The sequence below is a fragment of the Solenopsis invicta genome, chromosome 9 (genome assembly GCF_016802725.1).
Source record: "Solenopsis invicta isolate M01_SB chromosome 9, UNIL_Sinv_3.0, whole genome shotgun sequence".
NCBI classification, from domain to species: Eukaryota; Metazoa; Arthropoda; class Insecta; order Hymenoptera; family Formicidae; genus Solenopsis; species Solenopsis invicta.
Genome location: NC_052672.1, coordinates 7,989,941 through 8,015,533, shown reverse-complemented (window position 1 = coordinate 8,015,533; position 25,593 = coordinate 7,989,941). Strand labels below are relative to the sequence as shown.

Genomic DNA, 25,593 nt, shown 5'->3' with positions numbered 1-25,593 from the left:
TTAATTTGATTAGATTACTTTGAGTAGTTCCTTTTCTTTAAAAAAATTTTATTGCCAAGTTGAATCTAATGAAACAGTTTCGTTTAATAAGATGTTTACGTATGTATACATAAACACGTATTGTATACGAATCACTCTCGTGTACCCGGAGACAGCAACTTGCATTACACGGCTTAATAATGAAGTAATACAGAATTAAATTTTTGTAGAAACGTTTTGCACTGTGTCTGTTTTCATACTATCAAGATTCGTCAACAGTAATGTTGGACCAAAACCGATGAAAAGGAAGTTCGCGGTAACAGAGTCAGATAACATGAAGTCTAATTGAGTCATAAGACGTCTTTAGTCATTTAAAAGAAGTCTTTATTCAAATACATTTTTAAAAGCAATCTTAAAGACGTCCTATAAATTTTAGATTTTGTTGTTTGGGAGATGTTACATATAAATATGTCAAACATGTAAAGAAAAAGTAATTCTATGTCAAGAATTTCCGAAGTATGGTTTGCGACAAATTTTTAATGGTAGTAAAACCCTAAATCACATTTTGAAACAAACTACTATTGTTAAAACCTTGTACATGAAAATGATCTTTCTTTTATCTAACTATTTAACTCTATTCAATTATCTGCCATCTCTCATAAGGATTGCAGCCATCGTTGACATTAACGACACTTAACGCGAGTCAATTTTTTTGCGTTTTTCTCTGCTATTCCTTTCACCGCAAGACGATTTTAAGGAAAGTATGTAAGGCTGTAGGGATTTCATACTAATTTCAATAAATACTAATTTTATTGTTAGTGGTTATTCAAATATCGCTCGCGAGTGATTGTTCATCTTGTCGTACGCTATTGAAACGCAACAATCGAAAATGTTCTGAAGTTGATTAATCGAAAACATTCTCGACATAAGAAAAAATATCAAACACAATCGTTTCAACATTGTCAATATTGCATTGAAAAGCTTGCCAATAAAAACAAAAATTTGTAAAATTTACATACACTTTATACATATATGCTTTTGTGAAATACAATATTTGTCTTCTTCGTTTACAATTTTTTTTATATAGTTAAAATCATTTTTTTAAATTTCTAAAAGGTAAACTACTTGTTTAATTATTGCTTTAAGTTTAAGAATTTCGCAAACAATTCTTATGTGAAACAGTGTATTAAGAAATGTAATTGCTTTTCCTTAATTCTAGTAAATTATACAATGAATATAGACGATATCAATAATTGATTATTATTAGTTAATAAATGTTAATCTTTAAAAAATAATTTAAATATAGCTAAAACATTCTTATTTTTTTCATGATGGACTTTTTTCTCAAGCAGATTTTGTTTCTTTATTATGATTTCGATGTCGCAGTAGTACGATTAAATCTCTGTAGTTGTTAATGAAAATCTTGGACGATATTTCGTTTTACTTTTTTTGCAATACGAGATATTTCATTATGGATATTTGCATGATTTGTGCATGATGTTGTATCGAAGCACCGCTGTATGTGTATGCCAGGATATAGCTTGATTATTCTTGCTTTACAAAAAATTTGCATAGCCTTTGAAAAACTCCGTATATATCACCGCGGCATCGTATAGATATTCCAGATGTTCCTAAATATAAAATAAAATTTATAAGTACATTTTAACCATTTATATGTTTTTGAAGTTTTCTAATATGCTAGTATTCATAATCCAATTTTATTTCAAAATCGTCAAGCAATGTCTAAAGATAATAGATTGTCTCTGTGATTGGTTAATGATATGTTAAGATAGTATTTTTTAGATTCTTAAATATAAGAATCGACTATGAATATTAGCTCTATAATTTCGTTTGTGTCACCGGAAAGATGACTACAATTTTGTATCGATAAAATTCTTATGAATATTATTTTGTTATTATGAAATTGATACATTACCAGAGAACTAACAAAATTTGTTCTTGATCGTTTGACAGTTCGCACTGCTAAGTAAACGTCGCATTCCTTTTCGACAGCCATTCGTTCTATCAAGAAACTCAATGCTAGATACAGACCACATCCAGTTACTCCGTCACTGAAAGATCGTTTTACTCTTTGAACGTTTTGCGTAACATTGATTTGAAAACACAAATTAAATAGATAATTGGAAAAATTGTTATCATAATTTACTTTTGAATTGATTATCTAAAAAATAAAAGAATTAAAACATAAATAAAATATATAAAAATTTATATTACTTAAAACACAGATGAAGTGTAATAGTTTTCTCATAAGTTTTAAATAACTTTATACTAATAATGTACGACTCAAACATCTCCGTGATCGAATAGAATCGAATCTTTTATAATATGCTCGAAATCAAATTGAATCGAATTTGAAATTTTTATGGAGAACCATCGTATATGAATCTCTTCATATATAAATCTCTTTATAATGTCTTCAATTCGAATGTGAAACAAATTTAAATAACATTGTACAACATTTACATTACGTGTTGCTTTGAATATAATAATAAGACATTTTAAATGATGTTACAAATCCTTTTTTTTAATGAGAAAATTACTTTGAGAAAATGTTCCAACAAGAAAATTGTGTTATGCAAGAATGGTATGTTAAATATTAGAAAATTTATGAATTAATGAACTATTGATAAACACCAGACAAAAAATATAAATTGTAAATTTTATAAACTAATACAAATATAATAAACTAATAAAGATAATTTAAAAACGATTCGTCAATTATTCGAAATTATTGATTTATTTGAATCGGAAAACAAATTTGAATCGAACAAACTGTGTTTGATTTCAATTCCTATCGATTTGAATTCGAACAATTTGCACATCCTTAAATTATACACTCATAACAATGATTTATTATTTACTGGCAAAGAGTGACAGTAGGTCCATTGCCTCTTGCGATCGACTCAGCTGCTTGCCAAAAGGTCACCATCGATCTCACTGGAGGCAGTGGTTGATCCTTTCCGGGTTTCCATTCCGTTAAACACATTATAGTCACATCTTGTTTTCTTGGACATTTCTGCGACAAAGAGTCATTATGTTGAGTAGGTAATGGCACATTAAAACTGTAAAGTTATGGTAGTGGTTGGATGTACCTCGAAATTATCAACAAGTAACAATTTTTGTGACGTATAATATTTCTCCTTAACGGCTTCTTTCGCAGTAATGTGCAAATATGGGTTCGGTTTAAACTCACCGCTTGTAGGAGCGATCTCACAGCAAGCCTAAAAAAAGCTCAAGGATAGACAATCATATTTACTCTCTAAATATAAATCTAACTGAATTGCAGTGCTATTCTTATAGTTGTGATTATCAGTGACTATTCAGTGCCTTTTAATGATTCCCATTAAAAAAGGATACTGTCATAACCGGAATCATTTTATTACCACTGAAGTAATACTTATAAATACAGCACTAAGATCAGACTGTCTTTTAATGAATAATACGTTGACTCCGTTTTAGAATACGTACAAAAATATTTATGTTGAATAATCTTTTTTATGATTATTTTGACATACCTGACATTGTTTGATATATTCTATAGATTATCTTAATTATATGACTGATTTGTTTTAACCAAATAATTGCGTATGAATTAAAAAATATTATAAAATAAACTAAATATTTGTCGTAAGTGTATAATTTAGTTTCTAAATCGAAATCAGTTTATTATTCATTAAAAAATAGTTCATAGTCTGATTTTTTGGATTCATAAATACATCAATCAGTGATATACGCACAGTCTTTTGTTGACAATACTGCTATAATTCAGTGAAAAAACCCTCTTTTTTATTGAAATCATTAAAAGGCAATGAATAGTCAATGATGACAATTATAGCACTGCAATTTAATAAGATTTCATTGATTTAGATTTAGAGGGTATATTCTGCAAATGTATTCTATCTTTCACGTGTCGAATAAATATGTAAAAGATGCACGTACAGGATCCTGCAAATCTAGCGGCTGTAGCATGAGAATAAGTCCAACTTTGAATTCGGCAATCATTTGCCAAAAAGTTTTAATCGTCGATGATACGGGAAGCTGCGTAGCTAGATACTGATTCTGAAGTTTTACTCCGTCTACATAAACGGCGGATAGATAATCGCTGTCCTCGTGCGACGTTAGGTATTTCTTTAAATATACTGTACTGACTTTATCTATAAAGAAAATTAATTTATTCTAAATACCTTTTACGCTTCTATTACATCTAAAATTGATTACTATACAAAATACTAGTTTGATTTATGATGTACTAATCTAATGATTAGTAAAAACTTTTAGTATTAGAGGTTTATAAAATAAAATTTATTGTATACGAACAAACTTGAAATTAAACTTAGAACATAGGTCTATGCTTCTTTTAGTATTATATGTTCTAAGAAATCAAATCTAGAAAACTGTTCGATTATCTTCCGATAAAAATAAAGGAAACGTACCTTGTCGCAGAATTTCATCTCGCCATGCAATGTTCTGTAATCTAAAGATTATGGAATGACAAATATTTTAATGTTAATTATCTCAAAGGCTAAAATTAAGGTTGCGCTTTTAAGATATACCTTTGCTGATGAACAGGCAATTGTTCTTTCAACTCCTTGATTCGCGTAATCAACATCTCGTTACACGGAACTGTAGTCGGAATGGAAAACAAACATTCCACTAACACCAAATGCACAAAGATATATTGTTGCTTATTATTAACTATGTTACCTCGTTCACTTCTAATGGATACCGTTTCGGCGAGAACATCAACTACCTGACAATTTCATTTGCAATTAAATTATATCTATTACTACAATCCGCATATTAAAGTAAATATTCGATTTGATTAATTAATGCAAACGGCGTTACTACAAAATTGATTAAACAAAATGTCATTATTACTCCCTCGGCCGCTGCTCGACGAAGGCAAATGTCACACAAAATGATAATCCCCGTCCTTCCACCGCTATCACTGCAATGAATTACCACGGGTCTATCTCCAGGTGATAACGCTAACAGTTTCTTCAAGTATGTGACCACTGAGTGTGTATGTAATGGCACTTCGTAGTCAGGCCAAGCCGTGTAATGTAAATGTTCTATCTATATTAAATGGATATATTATTTAATAAAAGTTTTGTGTCCAGTTGTTCAAATATGTTGGTACCTTTCGAGTTTCTTCTCCATAAGTGATTTGAAAAGTTCTAAAAGTGTAATTGGCGAAAATATTCTGCTTTTCGTTTAATACAATAATGTCGCCGTACTTCATCTTCTTGTCAATATCCGGCCAATATTGCTCGCACTTTGTCTATAAAAATCATTTAGCTTGATGTTTATGCAAAAAGATAATAATTTAATTTTATTTAAGCAAAAGGATTACCTTTCCATTTTCGACTATATTTGTCAACATACAAATAACAAAAACGTTTTCCTGCCAAATCATACGCCAGAAATCGTTGACAGTATTTGTTTTGGGTCCTTGTGTTGCTATGTAACGTTTCTCTTCTTTATAACCCTTTTAGAATAATTATAAATAAAATTAAAAATTGTCATTTTAACATCAAATACATATAAAAATATAATTGGCATATCAAAATTAAGGTACGCTTATTAAGACTCAGAACTTACAGTGATGTAATTAGCAATGATATAATCGGAGTAAGCGTCATCCATATATTTCTTCATCACTTGTTTTATCGTCTATTTTAATTCAATATTGATACGTTACTACATATAAAGCGTTTATGAAAAAATTTCTTACACTCAATAAAGTTTTTGTGTCGTTTTCTACATTTGATGAGCAGATATTTTCCACCATTAGATGGCTGGGTTAGTTTCTTTGAAATCGTCTCGAAATAATATCGCAAAATTATGTTATCACATTGTTATCATAATTATAAATTATCATAGTTATTTAAAGTAATGGAAACAACTTTGTTCCGCTTAAAATATGGAAATTTTATTCGTAGAAATTTGACGTCATTTAAAATTAATCGTATAATGATAAAATTTTCCAAAGATTTTTAAAAGACAAATTGACGTAATTCAACAAGTAAATGAAAATCAAGAACTTACTTTGTATTGTTTATCCAGTAATCCTGACTGTATCGCTTGTCTGACATATTCCTCAAAATCTTTCACTTTTACCAATGATTTTATTTCAGTCTCGTCTTCCTCGTCGTGCGTAGCAGCAGTAACCAACATTTCTGGTTTATTTGCCCGCAATGAAGACAGATTTTTATAAAGATGTGGCACATCTTCCATTAATTCTATTCTATTTGATAATATGGATTTTTTTTCGTGTTTACAGATCACAGTTTTCTGCGACAAAGCTATTTCGTTTCGTATTTGTCTTTGATTCCATTGTTGTCTTTTTCTGCAATAATTGTATGTACAATAGTAGTAGACTTAATTTTTGTGTTCCATCATAATTTAATATATAATCTCAACAGCTCAAGTTCTAAGTTCTTTAACAAAAAAATGTTACGCATTTGTATAGAATATTTGAAATATTATAATTTCGTAAAAGAAATTTGTGCAACATAGCAAAATCGGATTCATAAAATATTACAAAAGCCAACGGACTGTGCGCAATTATTTTTAAATTAATTTAAAGATTTTTATATACATGTATAATACATGATTTGTTTCTAATTTTATTCGGTCGCTAACTAAGATGTAATTTGCGACTAGTAGCATACCGTGATGAAGAAAGACAAGTGAATCCGCAATGTACATGTAGCAGAAAGTTGCTGAATGTGTATCGGTCTCTTAAAGCGTACTTCTTTAATACTTTATGTTTTTACTTCATATCAACATTTAATTACAAAAATAAAGAATAAATAAGAAATAAGTAGTACAGACAAATAATCAATAATTTACTTTGTTTTATGCATAATATCAGCATTTTCGTAAATCAGATATTACTTATGAAAACTTTTCATCAATTTATATAACTAATAATAACGTAATTGTGCAATTTTATGTCAAATTGTTATATTTTTATAATAAAAGACTTGTTGTAGAATGTTTGACATTTATTGTATAATTATACATTTTTAGAATTATTAAACAAGTTAAATCGATATTTTTGTAATTCTATCAATTTCCCTAATACGTATAATATTTTACTATAAAGAAATGATATTAATGTAATAAGTATGATAAGTGATAATAGCAAAATTAGTAATTGTAAATAAAATATGTCATTACAAAAGTAAATTTAACTAGTTTTATTTTTGTGTTTATATCTTTTCATTAATGTTTTTTCTAAATATTTGATTTTTTTTTAATAACTTATTAATAAAATAAATATTAGTTAATAGTTCCTTAGATGTTACGAGACTTAAGAGACAACAGGAATGCTATTGATTTTCTAAATCATACTTTTCGCAGAAAGATTACAGAAAAGTTTATAATAAATTAATTTATTAATGCTGAAAAATTTTTAATGTTATATTATGAATTACTTAACATGGACTCTACAATTTCGAACTTTGATTAACATCCAAAGTACACTCAAATTCAAATATATTAAATAAATAACTTAAGTCGTACGCGTTAGATAATTTTCGCCTATAAGCGTTTTACTCGTGATGTATGCTATAAAAAGAACAGGTAATTGACATATGATATTGATATATGATTTTTAATTCTAACTAAATTTTGCTTACGTTTGATCTTATTATTTTATATAATGTTTATATATTGTATTATAAATAAGTTTTAATCACCTTACAATCATTTAAAGTGGAAAGTTCTTACTTTTATCTTTCAAAGTTGAAAATCTTTAGTAAAAAGTATGGAAAATTTAAAAACGACATATGTGTGCGTAACTCTTTTGTCAAAGAGTGTATGTAAAACGCCTACATTAGATATCAATAAACAAAGATGAGAACAATATTACTAAGTTCCAAAAATAAATCTTAAGATGTTATACCTTCGGTACAAGCAAGATGCTATTACTATCACGACGAAGAATGAAGTAATGGCTGTAATGGGTATTAACCACGCTTCATATAGTGGTGAAACATTATTGATGCTGATCGATTTTGAAAATAACACAAGATATTTGTGAGATATAGTCACATTAAAAGAAGTGTGTGATGATAAAGGTTGAAACTTATATGGAAAAGATAGAACTAATGTAGAAACGACTTCTTTATTTGTATCTTCATTGTGAATTACCAGATAATACCACGTTGCCGGACATAAATGTAATTGCTGTAGTAGAAAGAACAAAAACAAATTTTTTTAAACAAAATATTATTAAATATAAAAATAAGATTATACCAAGATTAAAAGAAATCTAATCGTATGTAACATAAAACGTCTACATACTTTTGGGTTGATTCGTAAATTAATTATTATGCCGTTTTCCTCTGGTGTTACTTCGAAATTTTCAGCCGCTACATTATTAAGCACAAAGAATCATCGCATTATGCATTGGACTAGATAAAAAACTAAAATATTTTAATTATGATTATATATGAATAAAATTATGATAGCTTTTAAACACGCTGTTAAATAATTTAGTTATTTTATTAATTTTTTGAAATATTTTATATTATATCATGTAAAACTAAAATTGCTTCTGCATGCCAAACACATAAAATAATAACATTCTTGTGTAATAATTTTAATTTGTTTCATTAAAAATATTCAAATTGTTAATTATGTAATAGGTCTTGTGATAATTGTCCCAAACAAACATGATGATAATGATTTGTTATGTTTATCCAATCAGAAACATATGGTTGATACAACGTCGAAGACCGAATTTTGAAATTCTGGTCAATTTGACGTCGATAGAGTATAAAATATCATTATTCAACTATTGTTTCCTCGCCGATTCAACGTCCAAGTAAAGTTGAAATTTGGTTGAAGTAATATATCTCAGAGTGAAATGGCAATCAAATCGTATTAACGTTGAATCGATGTCGATTTGATATAATAATAATTTTTTTGGCATCAAAATTATTAAATTGATTAACAATTTAATTTATGATGTTACATTTCTGGTTCTACTTAAAAGCTGCGTTTTAATGTCTGGTAAACATATGGCGCAGATTTCGGGAAACGTGTAAATGTATATAAATTGTTTTTGAAAATTATTATTGAGCACTTTTAAAATCTATTTTTGAGCCAACAACCGTTTTTCTCAATTTAAATAATTTATGTTATGAAATTACGTTACTACATATGGCATTTTAAGATGATATATAGATGTAATAATAAAAAGTAATAATTAATTATTGAGATGTAATAATTATAACGACATTAAGATCATGTAAAAAATGACATATATTGTGCATCACTTCAATAGCAATAAATATCTTTAACGTCATTAATATGTCATCATATTTGCTGGAATCATTTGTTAGTTATTGATAAATTATTAATAATTAAATTGTAAATAAATATAAACATTGTATAAACTAAATTAATATTAACTCACGATTGCATTTAGTCTCAACTACTTTCCAATCGCTGTGTATTTGTACACCTGAAATATTTAAACTTAGACGAATATGATAAGTAAAACCAGGTTCCATGTTTTCAAAATATTTTGTCACTTGTGTCATATTTCGAAATAACGTGTTCCATGAGTGCTGACTGTATTTGATGTGTTCCTGTAAAAAAAAATATGAAATTGATCTCTTCCTTTTATTTTGTTACCGAATATTAGGTGATAACTGGATTTATATCGATTAATAAGTAATTTTATTAAATTATACTAGACAACAAGGTCTCTGTATTTTAACAGTTGAATTGTGATTCTTATGTTTTTTTGCCTGCTAGACACAAATTTGATAATTGGTTCAAAATTTTGACATAATAATAATAAAATTAACATCAAAAACGACATTTTTTAACGGATTTTATAACGTAGAATTGATAGAAAATTTTTGTTCTAAAATTTGTTAAAACCACATAAAAGTATCGATTAAAATGCACTTTGGTTTATTTTAGTACAATTTTTTTTGTTTTTAAGGTATTGTATTTAATTTAAAGACGGCTCTTCTTTCACGTAATGTACCCTGTACAAAATGTTTTTGTTTATAAGTGTGAATATTTTCGATATATTTTTATCCGCTGAGTACCGATTTGCTATTCAAAGATCACATCACACAATGTTGAGAAAAATGCATACGAATAACCACTTTTAAATTTTGGTGTTCAACCCGCTAGTACGATAAAGTCCAGTGAAGTGTATAAAATCCGGTAATTTCCATGGTGGCTACTTGAAGCTTTTGATATTTGTAATGAATTTTCGGTTGAAATTAGTTGTCAGAGGTCACGCTGTCTCTATAAAACAGGTTATCAAAAATTTTGCACCGAATTGCAAAGACGAAATCATTAAAATTTTTTTAACTACTGCATTAGAAATTTTTAATGATTGTTCTTTTTTTAAATGTTTTACAAATCATAATAAATTTTGATAAAGTCCATACAGTCCATTGAAGGCCAAAGAAGTCGTAAAGTCAGAAATCAACTGTACGCCTATTTCTTGGTTATCACCTTGAAAAAATGGCATTGCGAGACCAAAGACATTCGACTCTCAAAATCATCGTTTCTTTTAACATTTTGACGTTACAGCTAATTTTAGTCAATGTTTTCGTATTCAGCGGGCAAAAATAAATTGAAAATGAACTTTCACATTTATTATACAATATAAAGAAATGATCAAACTTTATTACTTTATATAATTTATGTCGTGTTATTAAGCAACTTATACAATAATTTTGTTTACCTATTCCGACGTTTTACTGTTTTTAATTGATTAAGTTTATGTAAGTACTTATCTACTCGGTTCATCAGTGAATGATAATTAATTAAATTTGAAACGTACCGTATGAATTTAATTATACGTAATAATAAATTATTTTTTAAACATAAGGTTGGCTGGGCTGTGCCAGTCACAGCGGTTTTTAGTACTAAATTATAATATAATTTTTATAATCTTCTTATTTGAACTGCTTACCGCAAATTCATTGAACTAAAACACATTTTTAAAATCGAAATAATTAACGTTAATGTTAAAAGATCATCATTTGAAGAAAGCATGGGATCGGATAATCTAGAAATGGTAAAAATTACACAGCCACACACAAAAAAGTGTCACGTTCGAGAAATTAGACCTATGTATTCCTGTGTATTTTAAGGCTCTGAAATCGAATATGACCTCAGAATTGCGTTATCAGATCAACAGATCAAGATTTTTTTTATCCTCAAAAAATTGTAAACATTCCTTAAAATTATACACTATTCAGCCTGGTAAAAAGAAATTCTAATTTTATGGCGCAATTCTGAAGTCATATTCGGTTTCAACTCCTCATCAAAATATATAGGGATTCATGGGTCTAATCTCTCGGACATGATACTTTTTCTTCTTTGTGTGGCTGTGTTATTATATATCACTAATATCCGTATACATAGTCTTTTCTTGAGAATTGAGTACTTTTGTTCTTGCCTGACTTTATCTTATTTATTACCATACATGAGATAAAATAGACAAAGGCAGGGAGATTTTTTCAGCCAGAGATTTGTATCGGTTCAATTATATGTATTATAAATACTAAAATTACTTAAACCAATGATTTATAAAAATTATGTCCATTATTTTTTAGAAAGTTATTCCCAGTGTAGTAAAACTGAAAAGTAAATTAAAAAATTAATATAAACAAAAATATTTAAACAACATTGATTTCTATTCTATCATTTTTAATAAAACAATGATTAGTTTTTGCCGAAAAATATCGGTTTCTAGCACTGACATGCACTTTATCTAAAAAATGTGGGAATTTGCTAAGCCTGTAGCCAATCGCGATTTCCAGTTATGTTTTTCGCCAACTTGCAAGTGATCGACTTTTCTTAAGCTTATATCAGTCCTATTTAAACCACCCCGTCGTACTTTTCTCGAAAACTCGTCGACATAATTCGAGCCTGAACAGGGACAAGGAATTCTCATTTTTCAAGAACAAACTATGGTTGCGTTCAGCAGTAAAAGCAGCTTTGTAATTGTTGTAAAATTCTTTAATATAATTAATTTATATATTCAAATCCGGTAAGAACTAAGGGCAAAAACCAATAACATTGATGAACTGTACAATAGTTGCAAAGTGCTTTTTTCGCTGAACGTAACTTTATGAATTTGGATATAAGAATCGCCGTCAATAACATAGGCCGTCATAGGCCTGCTAATCTTATATTTGACATTTTTGTCAGTCGTAAATTCACAAATTATTTTTTGTCTTACATCTTAATCAATTTTGATTTTTGATTTTTCTTAATTTTTCTTTGTCTAATTTCGACTTAAAAAAAAGAATAATATAATAATTCTTATTATAACTTTAAATAATATAAAGAAGATAGTATTGTGAATATGTGTGTGTTACCTGAATGTCAAAAGAATAAAGAACCGATATTTCTTCGTATTCGTCTTTCCATGTTATAGAAACATTGGCCCAAATAGTCGTTTCGTTTATTGCGATAACTGTAGGTGCATTTGGCTTTTCTACGCCTGTAAAATGATTGACATATTTGTATTTAACCAATGGTAGATATTTAGAAAATTTAATTGAAAAACAGCTTCAGCAGTGAATCACATAAAGGATCCTGTTACCTGTTTGACATAAAGGTGGAATGTAAATTTCTGTATTAGTATTATTACATCCGTTACTGCATATCCCAGTTCTTGTATCACACCGATTGTTAGATAATGTTTCGTTATAGAGACATGAGCCACATGTTTTCATGCAATTATAACCGTATGTATTTGAATTACAAGCTAAAAATTCAATTTATTAGTTACATGTGAACATTTTGTAAATAAGTACATTATAATTGGCATTAGAAATTACAGTCCCAACACCATTTTCCTGAAAAACCTGCATCACACGTGCAACCATTTTCATAACAAATTTGAGTTCCTCTGCAATCAAAAGTATTATACAGATCATATTCACAGGAAACTAAGCAATTTGGTCCAATTTTTCCTAGAGGACAGTATGACGCATCTGGAAAAATTATTTTCTATTTCAAAATAATTTTTCTATCTCCATTTTTCTAACTATTCGAGTAACTTACTAAATGAATATGCGATATTATAAACTTTGATTATTGTGCAATACAAGTAACAAGCATCTATAGTTACCAAGATTTACATCTGATTTCACACTTGATACAGGACTCACGACAGCATGTTCATTATAAAATAATTTTTGACATGTCACGTTTTGCCTCTCAATAGGTTCGTAATAATTTGTAAAAGTTAAAACATTTTTCCTCAAAGTTCCTAAAAATATTAAAATCAATACACACGTGATTAAATATATGAAAAAAATTGTCGAAAAAGTTTTATAATTATTGGGTGCTTGTTTAAAGTACGTGATGTATCATTTCTAATAAGAAGATTTTGAATATAATAAGACATTTAAAGACTATAAGATTCGTACCATCTTGAGGACACTGGCGAACATTTGCTATCGCCCATAACGGAATGATGTTATGATTATTGAGTTTAGGAATTAATTGCATGATTACACTATAATTACTATAGTTGATCGAATTTCCCTTGATAGTAACTGATTGCCACATAGGTAAGCCATGAACCGCGGCTTTTGTGGAGCCTTTTACTGTCCGTTTGATTGCTAATACTTCATCGTTCTTGGAATCACTATATATGCTCAACACTATACTTGCATCGCATTCGGCGCAAAGGCCAACTAATAATTGTACACATATCGCTTCATCATAAACTTTAAACACGGGACTTGTTAAAGTCGCATTCTCAACAGTGGTATGCAAAAATTTATCTAAACACATAATATTTTTAAATAAAGTATTATTTTTTTATTACTCGATTAATATTTAATGAGAAATAATTTTTTGATTGACAGGAATTTATTACCAAATTATTTGTACTTACATATATGCACTCGAAAGTACATTTCGTCAAGGCTTTTAATGAACATGTAATAATTATTGTCTGAGCGTAACTCATCTCTTTTCTCGTCTGTATATGTCAAAATGATCTTATCAGTATCGTAAAGAATTATTTCGCCCGTGTCAAAATTCCATGTAATAACAAACGTTCGCCATTCATTTTCAGACAATGGTTGCTGTATTAATGATTAAATAATTTTAGATGCAAGGGGGCGGGGAGGGGCATAAATATCTTGCAACAACGGATTTGCAGATTTTGCGGATTTTGATCTTTAAAGATTCTGTTCTTACTAGGGAACATAACCAACTGTTCTTTTTCGATTATAGATAAAAACAAGAGACATAAATTTTTTTGTAAGTGCTTAGTTGCACATAAGAAAGTAAAATATCTCTTAGAAAAAAAATTGATTTTTTTTCTTTTTAACCGAATATTGGTAAAACTGTAGCGAGTATTATCAAATGTTAATAAAATACATTTTCTCTTTAAATAGTAGAGAAAAGACGGGTTACAGTTACACATTGTCAGATGGTTACTCTATATTAGTGTTTCTATAAAAACTGAATTTCAATTTTGCAAGTAGTATTAATTTTTATGAGTGTACTTTTTGAATACATAATTTTGAAAAATACGAATTAATTTTTTTAATTTAAACTGGCTCGAAAGCCTTGAATAGGGTTTCCAAATAAAGTAATTACATTTTATGTGTGTTGCGTAATGTGTGTTTAAATTCGGGATATAAAGTTGTTATTTAGAGAGAGAGAGAGAGAGAGAGAGAGAGAAATTGTAAGATAATCTTGAGCCATTTAAATTTTGAGCGTAAGGCTGTTCTTGCATTTTGTATTTTTCTAATGAACATTGCATAATGCTTAGCAGCAAAAAAATTATTAAAGAAAATTTTTTGAAATAAAATATATTTTATAAAACGTTTATGAAACTTTTTGGCACTTATTAGCGTATATGATGTACATTCAAAGGATCATTAATTTATGATTTTTATAATTTAGATTGTTTTTAACGACGTTAATTATCAGTAGATTTATATATATATATATATATATATATATATATATACACACACCCAATAAAGTTCTATTTTTAGGGTGATTAATAGAATATATTCTATGGCTAATATACTGATATGATAAGAATTGTCGCGTTAAAATTTATTGTTATTTTTAAAATCACAATTTTTTCTTTAATAAAAAAATTTTAAAGAAGTTTGAATTTTAGAGATCTGAAAATTATATATCTGACTTTTAGACATGTGATTTTTAAACGTCTAATTTTTAGGCGTATAAATTTTGCCGTTTAAAGTTTAGATGACTGAGTTATATATAAACATCTAATTTTAAACGTCTAACCTTGGTGAAAGTTTTGAATATGAATTTAATATAAACTTTTCCAAGCTATTTTGAAATCTGTGTCTGTTCCAAATCAAAATATTCAAATTAAATTTGTAATCCTTTTTGGTCCGTCAACTTGGGCATTTCTGGAGTCATCTGTATACGTGAATCAACAATTCTTTTGCTGAAGACACGAATTGAATTAAGAATCTTCTTACAAAATGAAAATACAGACAATAACGAAAGATGGTGGCTGCAATTTGATATGAAAAACGAAAACCAATTATAAAAATATAGTTATGTTAGTCAACATTTGCTACGCAAAAAAATTTGAGACTTTTTATATAAAATCAGCAGGTGACACCTTGGAAATTACAACAAAAAACAATGTTATGCTTTTAGAATGAACTTAGAATCTTTAATATAAGAAAAATTCTTCGGTAATTTTATGTGTAAATTGTGCGAAATCCAGCATTGCCTTAAGGCTAGTGCAGACTGCACGTAACAAGCGGCAGGCGTCGAGCAGCAACCATTTAATGAAACTTGCTGCTCGTTTAAAATCTAACAGTGTTGATTTTTGAGCCAGCAGTAGCCAATCAACAAAGTCTGCTGCTCGACGCTTACGACTCACTGCATGCAGTCTAGTGCAGTCTGCACTAGGCGAAACTTTAACGAGCGACTTAATACTTATAAAAAATACGTATATCTTATTTTTATCTATAATATTTTTTAAAATATCCAAAGCATATTAAAATTGGAAGGTAATACTGTGGCGTTCCCTTGTTAGAATGATGTTTAAATATGGCTAGGAAGTTTTTAAATTGATTTATTTTTAAATTCAGCATATATGCTTCAAAAATCGTTTTCAATATAAGGTACCCGAGCCGAATAAGGCCTTATTTTATTTTTTATAAATTCTATTTACAAAGATATTGAAATAAACTAAATAAAAATAAAATGTTTATTTCAACCACTCGCCAAAAGAATTATCTTTTACATAAAACATTTTTAAATAAGCAAAAAGAAATGTTTTTAAACTCTGACATTGGGCCTTATTAAATTCTTGTGCTTTTAATTGTGTTTTAAGGCCCGAATTAAAAATAAATTGAAAATAACAAAGGAAGTAAACATTATTTTCCAACTCACTATTAAAATGATTATTAATCACAAATACGAAATCCTTTAACATCTATTTTATTGTGAAATATCACAATTATTTTTAATTTTGTCTGTAATTAATATTTTAATTTTAAGAAATTCTGGCTATTTTAATTTCTGGCAATTTTAGCTTATGGAAAGTTAGCATCAATGAAGTTAGCATCTCTTTGTTGCAAGCCACATACATAATAAACAAATGGCAAAAGCTATAACAATAAATGCACAAGTGGTCTTTATTTAATAATACATTATTTATAAAAAAATATACTTATTCCAAAAAATTGATGTATATATTTGTTTTTTTCTATAGTTAGAAAGTTGAATAATATTATAATATGTTGTAATAAATTATAAAATAATGTATACTTATTAAATTTACAACAAATTTTTATAAAAACGGCTGATTTACCCACTTTGTTATAAGCTTTTGTTGCACTGAATAAACGTGTTGCTACCGGTATTAACTTCCTAGTCTCTCTTTATTTACTTCCTATGACATATTTTTTAAGCATATATTTCAAACATAAAGCGTGTTTTTAAATGGTAAATTTAAAAGTGGGCCTTATTCGGCTCAAGTACCTTACTAAATTGAAAATTAGATACTTTTAAGCAGCATAAACACAGTGTCATTAATTACTTTGTTTGATACTAGGGCGTCAAAATAACACTCTGAATATATGTCAAAATAATCCTTGGATTTATTAAATCCATGGCCTTCCGTTGCACATTTTTCAATGACGGATTGTGTATAGTTCCAACCATTTATTACGATCCAATAGCAAGAATCTTTGTAAACATTCTTGCCGTTGCAAATTAATATCATCATGTTGTACACCGTACGAACCGAAAAAGAAAGCTTTACTTCGTTAAAGTTAGTTCTTCTAAGAACACCTAAGAATTTAATCTCATTATAAGATTCATATTGTGGAAATTCTGAAAATTTTAAGTAAAGTATAATAATTACTATAAATGTGTAATTTGTTTATAACATTAAATAGATTCTATATGTATCAGAATATTCTTCCTGCGAGAATTTTACCTTCCCATCGTTGATCAAATACTGGACCCATTGGTGTTACTAAGGAATTTGTAAGTTTCCAGTCACGTTTAGACCATGACTCCAAGCATCCTTTATTTTCATTCATCTTACACATTATATTACTCTTTTGAAGTCCATTAATTTCATAATAATCTGAAATATTGATTAATAATAAAAAAATTGTTACACATAAATGTAATAAAATATTGAATGATTTATGATTAAGCTTATTTAGTACATATAAACACTCAATGCTCACATTTCAAAGAAGTTTCTATTTGCTTGGATATTTCCGATCCAGTCTTTTCTTCTATTGCTTAGATTTTGAATTATGATGCAACAATTTTAATTAATGTCTTTAAATCGATTGTTTAAAAACTGAAAAAAAGGCTTTTCTAATACGAAAATCAAAAAAGTGGTAGTACTAAAGCTATTTTGCAACAAAACAAAATGTGCGATAAATAAAAAGTAAAACTTTGAATAGGTTTTGCCCGGGTTACTCTGACTTAGTATGAAAACTGAGCTTTAACTTGAGTTTGAAGATAATTTTAATATACATACATGTAAAAGAAAAATTTTTTGTAAACTTATAAGAGCAATTCTACGTGAAACGGATCAGTAATACATTTCAAAAATTTTTTTAATATTGCACGCCGATATTGCTTCAAAAAATATCGTTTTCTTTTCAGTTTATTTAATGATAAACTTTGTAACAATTTTTTAAATAATCGAAGGATCAAATAAAATAAATTAAAAAATCTGAAAAAATTGTTTTTACATACTTTTAATTTTCCTACAATTTAGAAAAAAAAATTTTTGCTTCTTTTTTTGAGAAAAAATTTTTGAAGTTATTGAAGTTATTGACGCGTGAAAAACCTCAACGACTCTCAGAACAGCAAGCGCGCAATGCGCGTCTCTGTGTTATTACTAGACGGAAAACAAGCGATACACAATAGACGAAATAGCATCTTTTGTAGACAAAAATTGGCCGAAGCTTTAACGTTTAACCAAGGGGTTTACCACTTAGTGGGACAGTGTTCCCAAAATCATTTTGAAATCTTTATGAAATCTTCATGTAATCTTTTTGTAATTAGATGTAATCATGAATTTATAGGAAATCCTAGGAAATCATAATGAAATCATATGAAATCACAGTGATATCATATGTAATCAGCAGAAATTATTTTGGATATCTGTGTAATCATTGGAAATCACATGTAATTATCATAAAATTGATCATGGATTTAGTGCAAGTTTTTGGCTTTTGCAATCAATTTTTAGTTAAAAACAATTATTAGAGACCATACTAAGCTGTTTTTCTAAAAAAAGGCCATCAAAAATTTTTATGATGCTTTTTTCAGAAAAATTTTTTACTAATAATATGCTTTCCATAAAAATCTTGACGTCAATAATCAGGTGCACTCGTACTTATTTACTAAGTGATTAACTCTCAATTTAATTTAATTCTCAATTTAATTTAATTTACAAGGGATTAATAATTGATAATAATATTTCTAGTCAAATAAAATAATTTTTAATTGTTAGAAATCTGATAATTACATATGCAATCACAAGAAATTATTGCGTAATCAGATGATGTTTGTAATCAGATGAAATCCTATGAAATTCTATGATTTATGCAAAAACGTTATTATGTGTTTGCGTATACGTTATACGTCGAAAATTACTTATATGCAATTTGAATAAAAAAAAAATGGTTGATGCCAAATGAAGAAAAATTGTACAAATATCTAGAAAATTCTATTTTTATGACAATGGATTTTAACAAGTTTTTAGAATCTTTGATGATAAATCTTACACAAGAATGACGAAATTTAAGAAGGCAAATTTAATATGGCAGCTAAAAAAAGAAAACGTTAATTTATTTCATAAACTTGTTGTAACAAGTTTTATTAACCTGAAACAAATTTTATGGTCTAGAAGATTCTCTACAAAATTTCGAACGTTTAATTGTTAAGTTAAGATAGAATGAGATAGGAGATTCGAACAAGATGGGGGGTTTGAAATCTCCCCCTTTGATTGATATATAGTTGACAAACTTTATAGGTTAACGAAAGTTCAAATGGTAAAAGTTTTATTGAAGTCTGTAAGATCCATATTGTGTGTAAGTTTTGTGTGAGTAATCTTATATAAAAATTTCCCAGACACGACATATTCGAACAAGTTTGTTTGCGTACTTATGTGTTACTTGCGTATATATTGTGACATACCAATTTTCAATTAGAGACACCTTACTCACAAAAACATATCATATTCTTTTTGTTACATAATTATACTTTTTAAAAGGAATAACAATACCATAATTTCTTTTAAAGTATGTATACTCTTTAGCTTTAAGACGCCGTACTTTAAAGAGTTTAAAAGTTTTTTGTTACAAAAATATAATTTAAAAAAAGTCAATTTAAAAAAAATGCTTTATTTTTGTTTAAATTGTTTTTTTATAACTTAACAATAAATCATTTTTCGGCAATGCCGATTGTGCATTCACATTTCTAAGAGTCTAAATTTTTATTCATAAAAAAAGTTGAAAAATATTGAATGGAACTAAAGTTATACCTTTTTAAAGTTAATGTTGATAACGAATCTAAGGGTCACATTTTCTACATTTAACCTTGAAAAAATTAAAATTGTCTGAATTATCACTAGCACTAGTGTAAAAAGTTTCTTAATATTGCTGCTTTCAGATTTTGAATATCAATACACAAATGTAGTCTGAATTTAAAAAAATTTTAAAACAGGAGATCTTTTATGTTCGTTCTAAGACTGCGATGTTTTCAATAATAAGAAAAGCTTTTTTATGTTATTATATTAAAAAACAAGACCCAAAAGAAAATATTTACAAAATGTTTTAAAAATTATTATAAAAACATTTTTAATAATTAATTTTTATTCAAAAACTCATATTTATTTAATATTATTTTAAAATAATAGAATAATTTCTCTTTTTTTATAAAAAAATATTTATTTTAACGTCAAAAGCAATGTTTTATAAATGTTACATTATAATAACGTTTTTTTAAAGATTTAAAGAAAATGTTTATTAAAAAACTGTTTTTTTAACCCATTGAGCAAAGCAATATATATTTTTCAAAGAAATATTTCAGAAATTATATTAATTATTGATTATGAGCAAAGTTATTCAATAAAATAAAAATAAGTACAATTACACTTACCGTATTTGTCCTCGACAATCGATGTAAGACGGTTCCATACAAGAGCGCCGCCATCATTTTCAGACACACATATCAATGTTATTTCATGGTTTATTGACGTCATATCGTTCATTATAACTACTTTTCCAAAAATAAGTAGTACGTGAGTCACAAAGACAAAAAATATTAATACATCCATTTTTTTCATTGTCAACGTTTGAAATATTTGTAAGATTAATGATTATTAAAATAAAAATAATTAGATCAACCTGACAGAATATCTGCAATTATTGTATATATGATTAATTAGATAAGGTTATTTACAGTTTAGTTCCTTTAAAAAAGTTTATTGCCAATTTGAATCTAATAAAACAATTACGTTTAATAAAACGTTTACATGTGTACACGAGGACATAAACACGTATTATATCCGAATCACTCTCATGTACGCGGAGACAACTTGCACTACACGGCTTAATAACGTAATACAGACGTAATACAGAATTAAATTTTTGTAGAAACGTTTCGCACTGTGTCCGTTGTTATACTATCAAGATTCCGCAACAGTAATGTTGGACCACAACCGAGGAAAAGGAAGTTTGTGGTAACAGGGTCAGATAACACGAAGTCTAATTGGATCATAATACGTCTTTAGTCATCTATAAGAAGGCTTATTCAAATACATTTTTAAAAGTAGCCTTAAAGATTTCTTATAGATTTTAAATTGCGTTTTTTGGGAGAGGTTATATTTAAATATGTCAGATATATGATCAGAAAGTAATTCTATATCAAGAATTTCCAAAGTATGGTTCGCGAAACATTTTCAATGATAGTAAAAATCAAAACTACATTTTGAAACAAACTATTATTTTTAAAACATTGTACATGAAAATAATCTTATTTTATCTAATTATCTATCGAACTCTAATTATCTTCCATAACCAGGATTGCAGTCGTTGACAAGATTTAAGTCGATTTTTTGCGTTTTTTTTCGTTATTCCTTTCACTGCAAGACGATTTTAAGGAAAGATTGGGCGGATTTTCTGAAAATAAAGTACAACACGAAGTATAAAATATTAAATAATAATTTTAATAATAGTATTTTTTACCTCCATAAATAAGAACGTTTAATATTAAAACTTATCTGAAATAATTACAAAGTCGCCCAAGGGGAAAACAAAAATTTTTAGACGCAGGAAACAAGACTAATACAATAAATAAATTTGTAATAATTAATTTGATAATATATATGATGTTGAAGCTAGCAGCGGATTCGCAGCAGCAGATTCGTCAAAGCAGGGATTCTCATTCAAAATAAAATACATAAGAAACTTTGACATATAAAGGCAAACTAGCAAGTAACTGCACAAAATACACTTATACGCTTCTAAATAGATCAGACTATCCAGAACAATTAACAAAAATGCGCAGGTCTACTAAATTGTTTAAATTATATAACGAGTTATTGCAGAAACAAGGGAAGGAAGCCTCGGTCGGGGCTGCAAATTTTTTTAGAACATCTTTATAGCCTTCTAAATCAATCTCGACTAGTAAGAAAAATTAAAAAAAATGCGCACGCTTACGAAAAATTATTTAAACAATATAAAATTTATTGCAAAAACAGGAAAACGAAGTCTCGGTCGGGGCTGCAAATTTTTTTAGAACATCATTGTAGCCTTCTAAATCAATCCCGACTAGCAAGAAAAATTAAAAAAAATGCGCACGCCTACGAAAAATTATTTAAACAATATAAAGTTTATTGCAAAAACAGGAAAACGAAGTCGCGGTCGGGGCTGCAAATTTTTTTAGAACATCATTATAACCTTCTAAATCAATCCCGACTAGCAAGAAAAATTAAAAAAAATGCGCACGCCTACGAAAAATTATTTAAACAATATAAAGTTTATTGCAAAAACAGGAAAACGAAGTCGCGGTCGGGGCTGCAAATTTTTTTAGAACATTATTGTAGGCTTCTAAATCAATCCCAACTAGCAAGAAAAATTAAAAAAATGCGCACGCCTACGAAAAATTATTTAAACAATATAAAGTTTATTGCAAAAACAGGAAAACGAAGTCGCGGTCGGGGCTGCAAATTTTTTTAGAACATTATTGTAGGCTTCTAAATCAATCCCGACTAGCAAGAAAAATTAAAAAAAATGCGCACGCCTACGAAAAATTATTTAAACAATATAAAGTTTATTGCAAAAACAGGAAAACGAAGTCGCGGTCGGGGCTGCAAATTTTTTTAGAACATCATTATAACCTTCTAAATCAATCCCGACTAGCAAGAAAAATTAAAAAAAATGCGCACGCCTACGAAAAATTATTTAAACAATATAAAGTTTATTGCAAAAACAGGAAAACGAAGTCGCGGTCGGGGCTGCAAATTTTTTTAGAACATTATTGTAGGCTTCTAAATCAATCCCAACTAGCAAGAAAAATTAAAAAAAATGCGCACGCCTACGAAAAATTATTTAAACAATATAAAGTTTATTGCAAAAACAGGAAAACGAAGTCGCGGTCGGGGCTGCAAATTTTTTTAGAACATTATTGTAGGCTTCTAAATCAATCCCGACTAGCAAGAAAAATTAAAAAAAATGCGCACGCCTACGAAAAATTATTTAAACAATATAAAGTTTATTGCAAAAACAGGAAAACGAAGTCGCGGTCGGGGCTGCAATTTTTTTTAGAACATCATTATAACCTTCTAAATCAATCCCAACTAGCAAGAAAAATTAAAAAAAATGCGCACGCCTACGAAAAATTATTTAAACAATATAAAGTTTATTGCAAAAACAGGAAAACGAAGTCGCGGTCGGGGCTGCAAATTTTTTTAGAACATCATTATAACCTTCTAAATCAATCCCGACTAGCAAGAAAAATTAAAAAAAATGCGCACGCCTACGAAAAATTATTTAAACAATATAAAGTTTATTGCAAAAACAGGAAAACGAAGTCGCGGTCGGGGCTGCAAATTTTTTTAGAACATCATTATAACCTTCTAAATCAGTCCCGACTAGCAAGAAAAATTAAAAAAAATGCGCACGGCTACGAAAAATTATTTAAACAATATAAAATTTATTGCAAAAACTAAAAAAGAAAAAAAATTCTAATACCAAAAACGCAAATAAATTTTAATATAAAAAAGTCAAAAAAATTTTAACATTTACAAACAGTAAAAACAAAACAATAAAAGAGACCATATTCTCGCCACCCCCTCGTTGGTTGGTCTTGGGTAGCGCAAAGAGAGAGAACAATATGTATGTTTAGCAGTCAAATTATATTTCTGATCTATAATTTACATTCAAGTAGAAAATTGGGAAATCATACTATTTCTTTTCTATAATGACAATATTATATTCCTATACGGCGCAAGCAAGCAACCTTAATATGATTGCTAATAAATTTCCAGCGCCGACCAAGCCCTTGTTTCTGCAATAACTCGTTATATAATTAAAACAATTATTAGCCGTGCGCATTTTTTTTAATTTTTCTTACTAGTCGAGATTTATTTAGAAGGATATAATGATGTTCTAAAAAAATTTGCAGCCCCGACCGCGACTTCGTTTTCCTGTTTTTGCAATAAACTTTATATTGTTTAAATAATTTTTCGTAGGCGTGCGCATTTTTTTTAATTTTTCTTGCTAGTCGGGATTGATTTAGAAGGTTATAATGATGTTCTAAAAAAATTTGCAGCCCCGACCGCGACTTCGTTTTCCTGTTTTTGCAATAAACTTTATATTGTTTAAATAATTTTTCGTAGGCGTGCGCATTTTTTTTAATTTTTCTTGCTAGTCGGGATTGATTTAGAAGGTTATAATGATGTTCTAAAAAAATTTGCAGCCCCGACCGCGACTTCGTTTTCCTGTTTTTGCAATAAACTTTATATTGTTTAAATAATTTTTCGTAGGCGTGCGCATTTTTTTAATTTTTCTTGCTAGTCGGGATTGATTTAGAAGGTTATAATGATGTTCTAAAAAAATTTGCAGCCCCGACCGCGACTTCGTTTTCCTGTTTTTGCAATAAACTTTATATTGTTTAAATAATTTTTCGTAGGCGTGCGCATTTTTTTTAATTTTTCTTGCTAGTCGGGATTGATTTAGAAGGTTATAATGATGTTCTAAAAAAATTTGCAGCCCCGACCGCGACTTCGTTTTCCTGTTTTTGCAATAAACTTTATATTGTTTAAATAATTTTTCGTAGGCGTGCGCATTTTTTTTAATTTTTCTTGCTAGTCGGGATTTATTTAGAAGCCTACAATAATGTTCTAAAAAAATTTGCAGCCCCGACCGCGACTTCGTTTTCCTGTTTTTGCAATAAACTTTATATTGTTTAAATAATTTTTCGTAGGAGTGCGCATTTTTTTTAATTTTTCTTGCTAGTCGGGATTGATTTAGAAGGCTATAAAGATGTTCTAAAAAAATTTGCAGCCCCGACCGAGGCTTCCTTCCCTTGTTTCTGCAATAACTCGTTATATAATTTAAACAATTTAGTAGACCTGCGCATTTTTGTTAATTGTTCTGGATAGTCTGATCTATTTAGAAGCGTATAAATGTATTTTGTGCAGTTACTTGCTAGTTTGCCTTTATATGTCAAAGTTTCTTATTTATTTTATTTTGAATGAGAATCCCTGCTTTGACGAATCTGCTGCTGCGAATCCGCTGCTAGCTTCAACATCATAGTATAGCTATCAACGCGATCTCTGCGATGACAACAGCTCACGAAGTAAGTACAACGCGAGAACCAATCAGCATATCCGAAAAACAATAAACTTCGAGAGATGCGACTATTGATTTAACTTGAATTTTATCAAATAGGATTAAAATTACTTTTTAATATTCTTAAAAGCTATGTTAACTATTAATTTAATTATTGCTTTAAGGTTGAGGATTTTACAAACAATTCTTGTGTGAAAGATTCTATTAAGAAATGTAATTGCTTTTTCTTAATTTTAGTAAA

The 25,593-nt window shown here is 28.3% G+C and overlaps 1 protein-coding gene across 4 annotated transcripts; it reads right to left on the bottom strand.

Moving 5' to 3' along the window:
* Positions 1–2: 2 nt before the first annotated feature.
* Positions 3–21,192, bottom strand: LOC105194032 (receptor-type tyrosine-protein phosphatase C). 4 transcript variants are annotated; one of them, XM_039453469.1, is made up of 26 exons: positions 21,014–21,192; positions 20,656–20,915; positions 17,462–17,614; positions 17,060–17,355; positions 13,904–14,096; positions 13,431–13,790; positions 13,130–13,270; positions 12,837–12,992; positions 12,599–12,763; positions 12,372–12,496; positions 9,431–9,605; positions 8,314–8,381; positions 7,913–8,196; positions 6,049–6,349; positions 5,602–5,673; positions 5,354–5,488; positions 5,141–5,281; positions 4,879–5,076; positions 4,705–4,750; positions 4,554–4,623; positions 4,434–4,474; positions 3,940–4,154; positions 3,093–3,221; positions 2,862–3,016; positions 1,916–2,051; positions 3–1,610 (listed from the first exon to the last, which is right to left on the bottom strand). In XM_039453469.1, the coding sequence occupies exons 2-26, from the start codon at positions 20,840–20,842 to the stop codon at positions 1,536–1,538; spliced, it is 4,017 nt and encodes a 1,338-aa protein (XP_039309403.1). In that variant the 5' UTR covers positions 20,843–20,915; positions 21,014–21,192; the 3' UTR covers positions 3–1,535. The 4 variants fall into 4 exon arrangements, with proteins under 4 accessions (XP_039309403.1, XP_039309401.1, XP_039309402.1 ...); XM_039453467.1 differs by having other exon boundaries at positions 4,554–4,750; XM_039453468.1 differs by lacking the exon at positions 5,602–5,673 and having other exon boundaries at positions 4,554–4,750.
* Between the last annotated feature and the right edge of the window lie 4,401 nt (positions 21,193–25,593).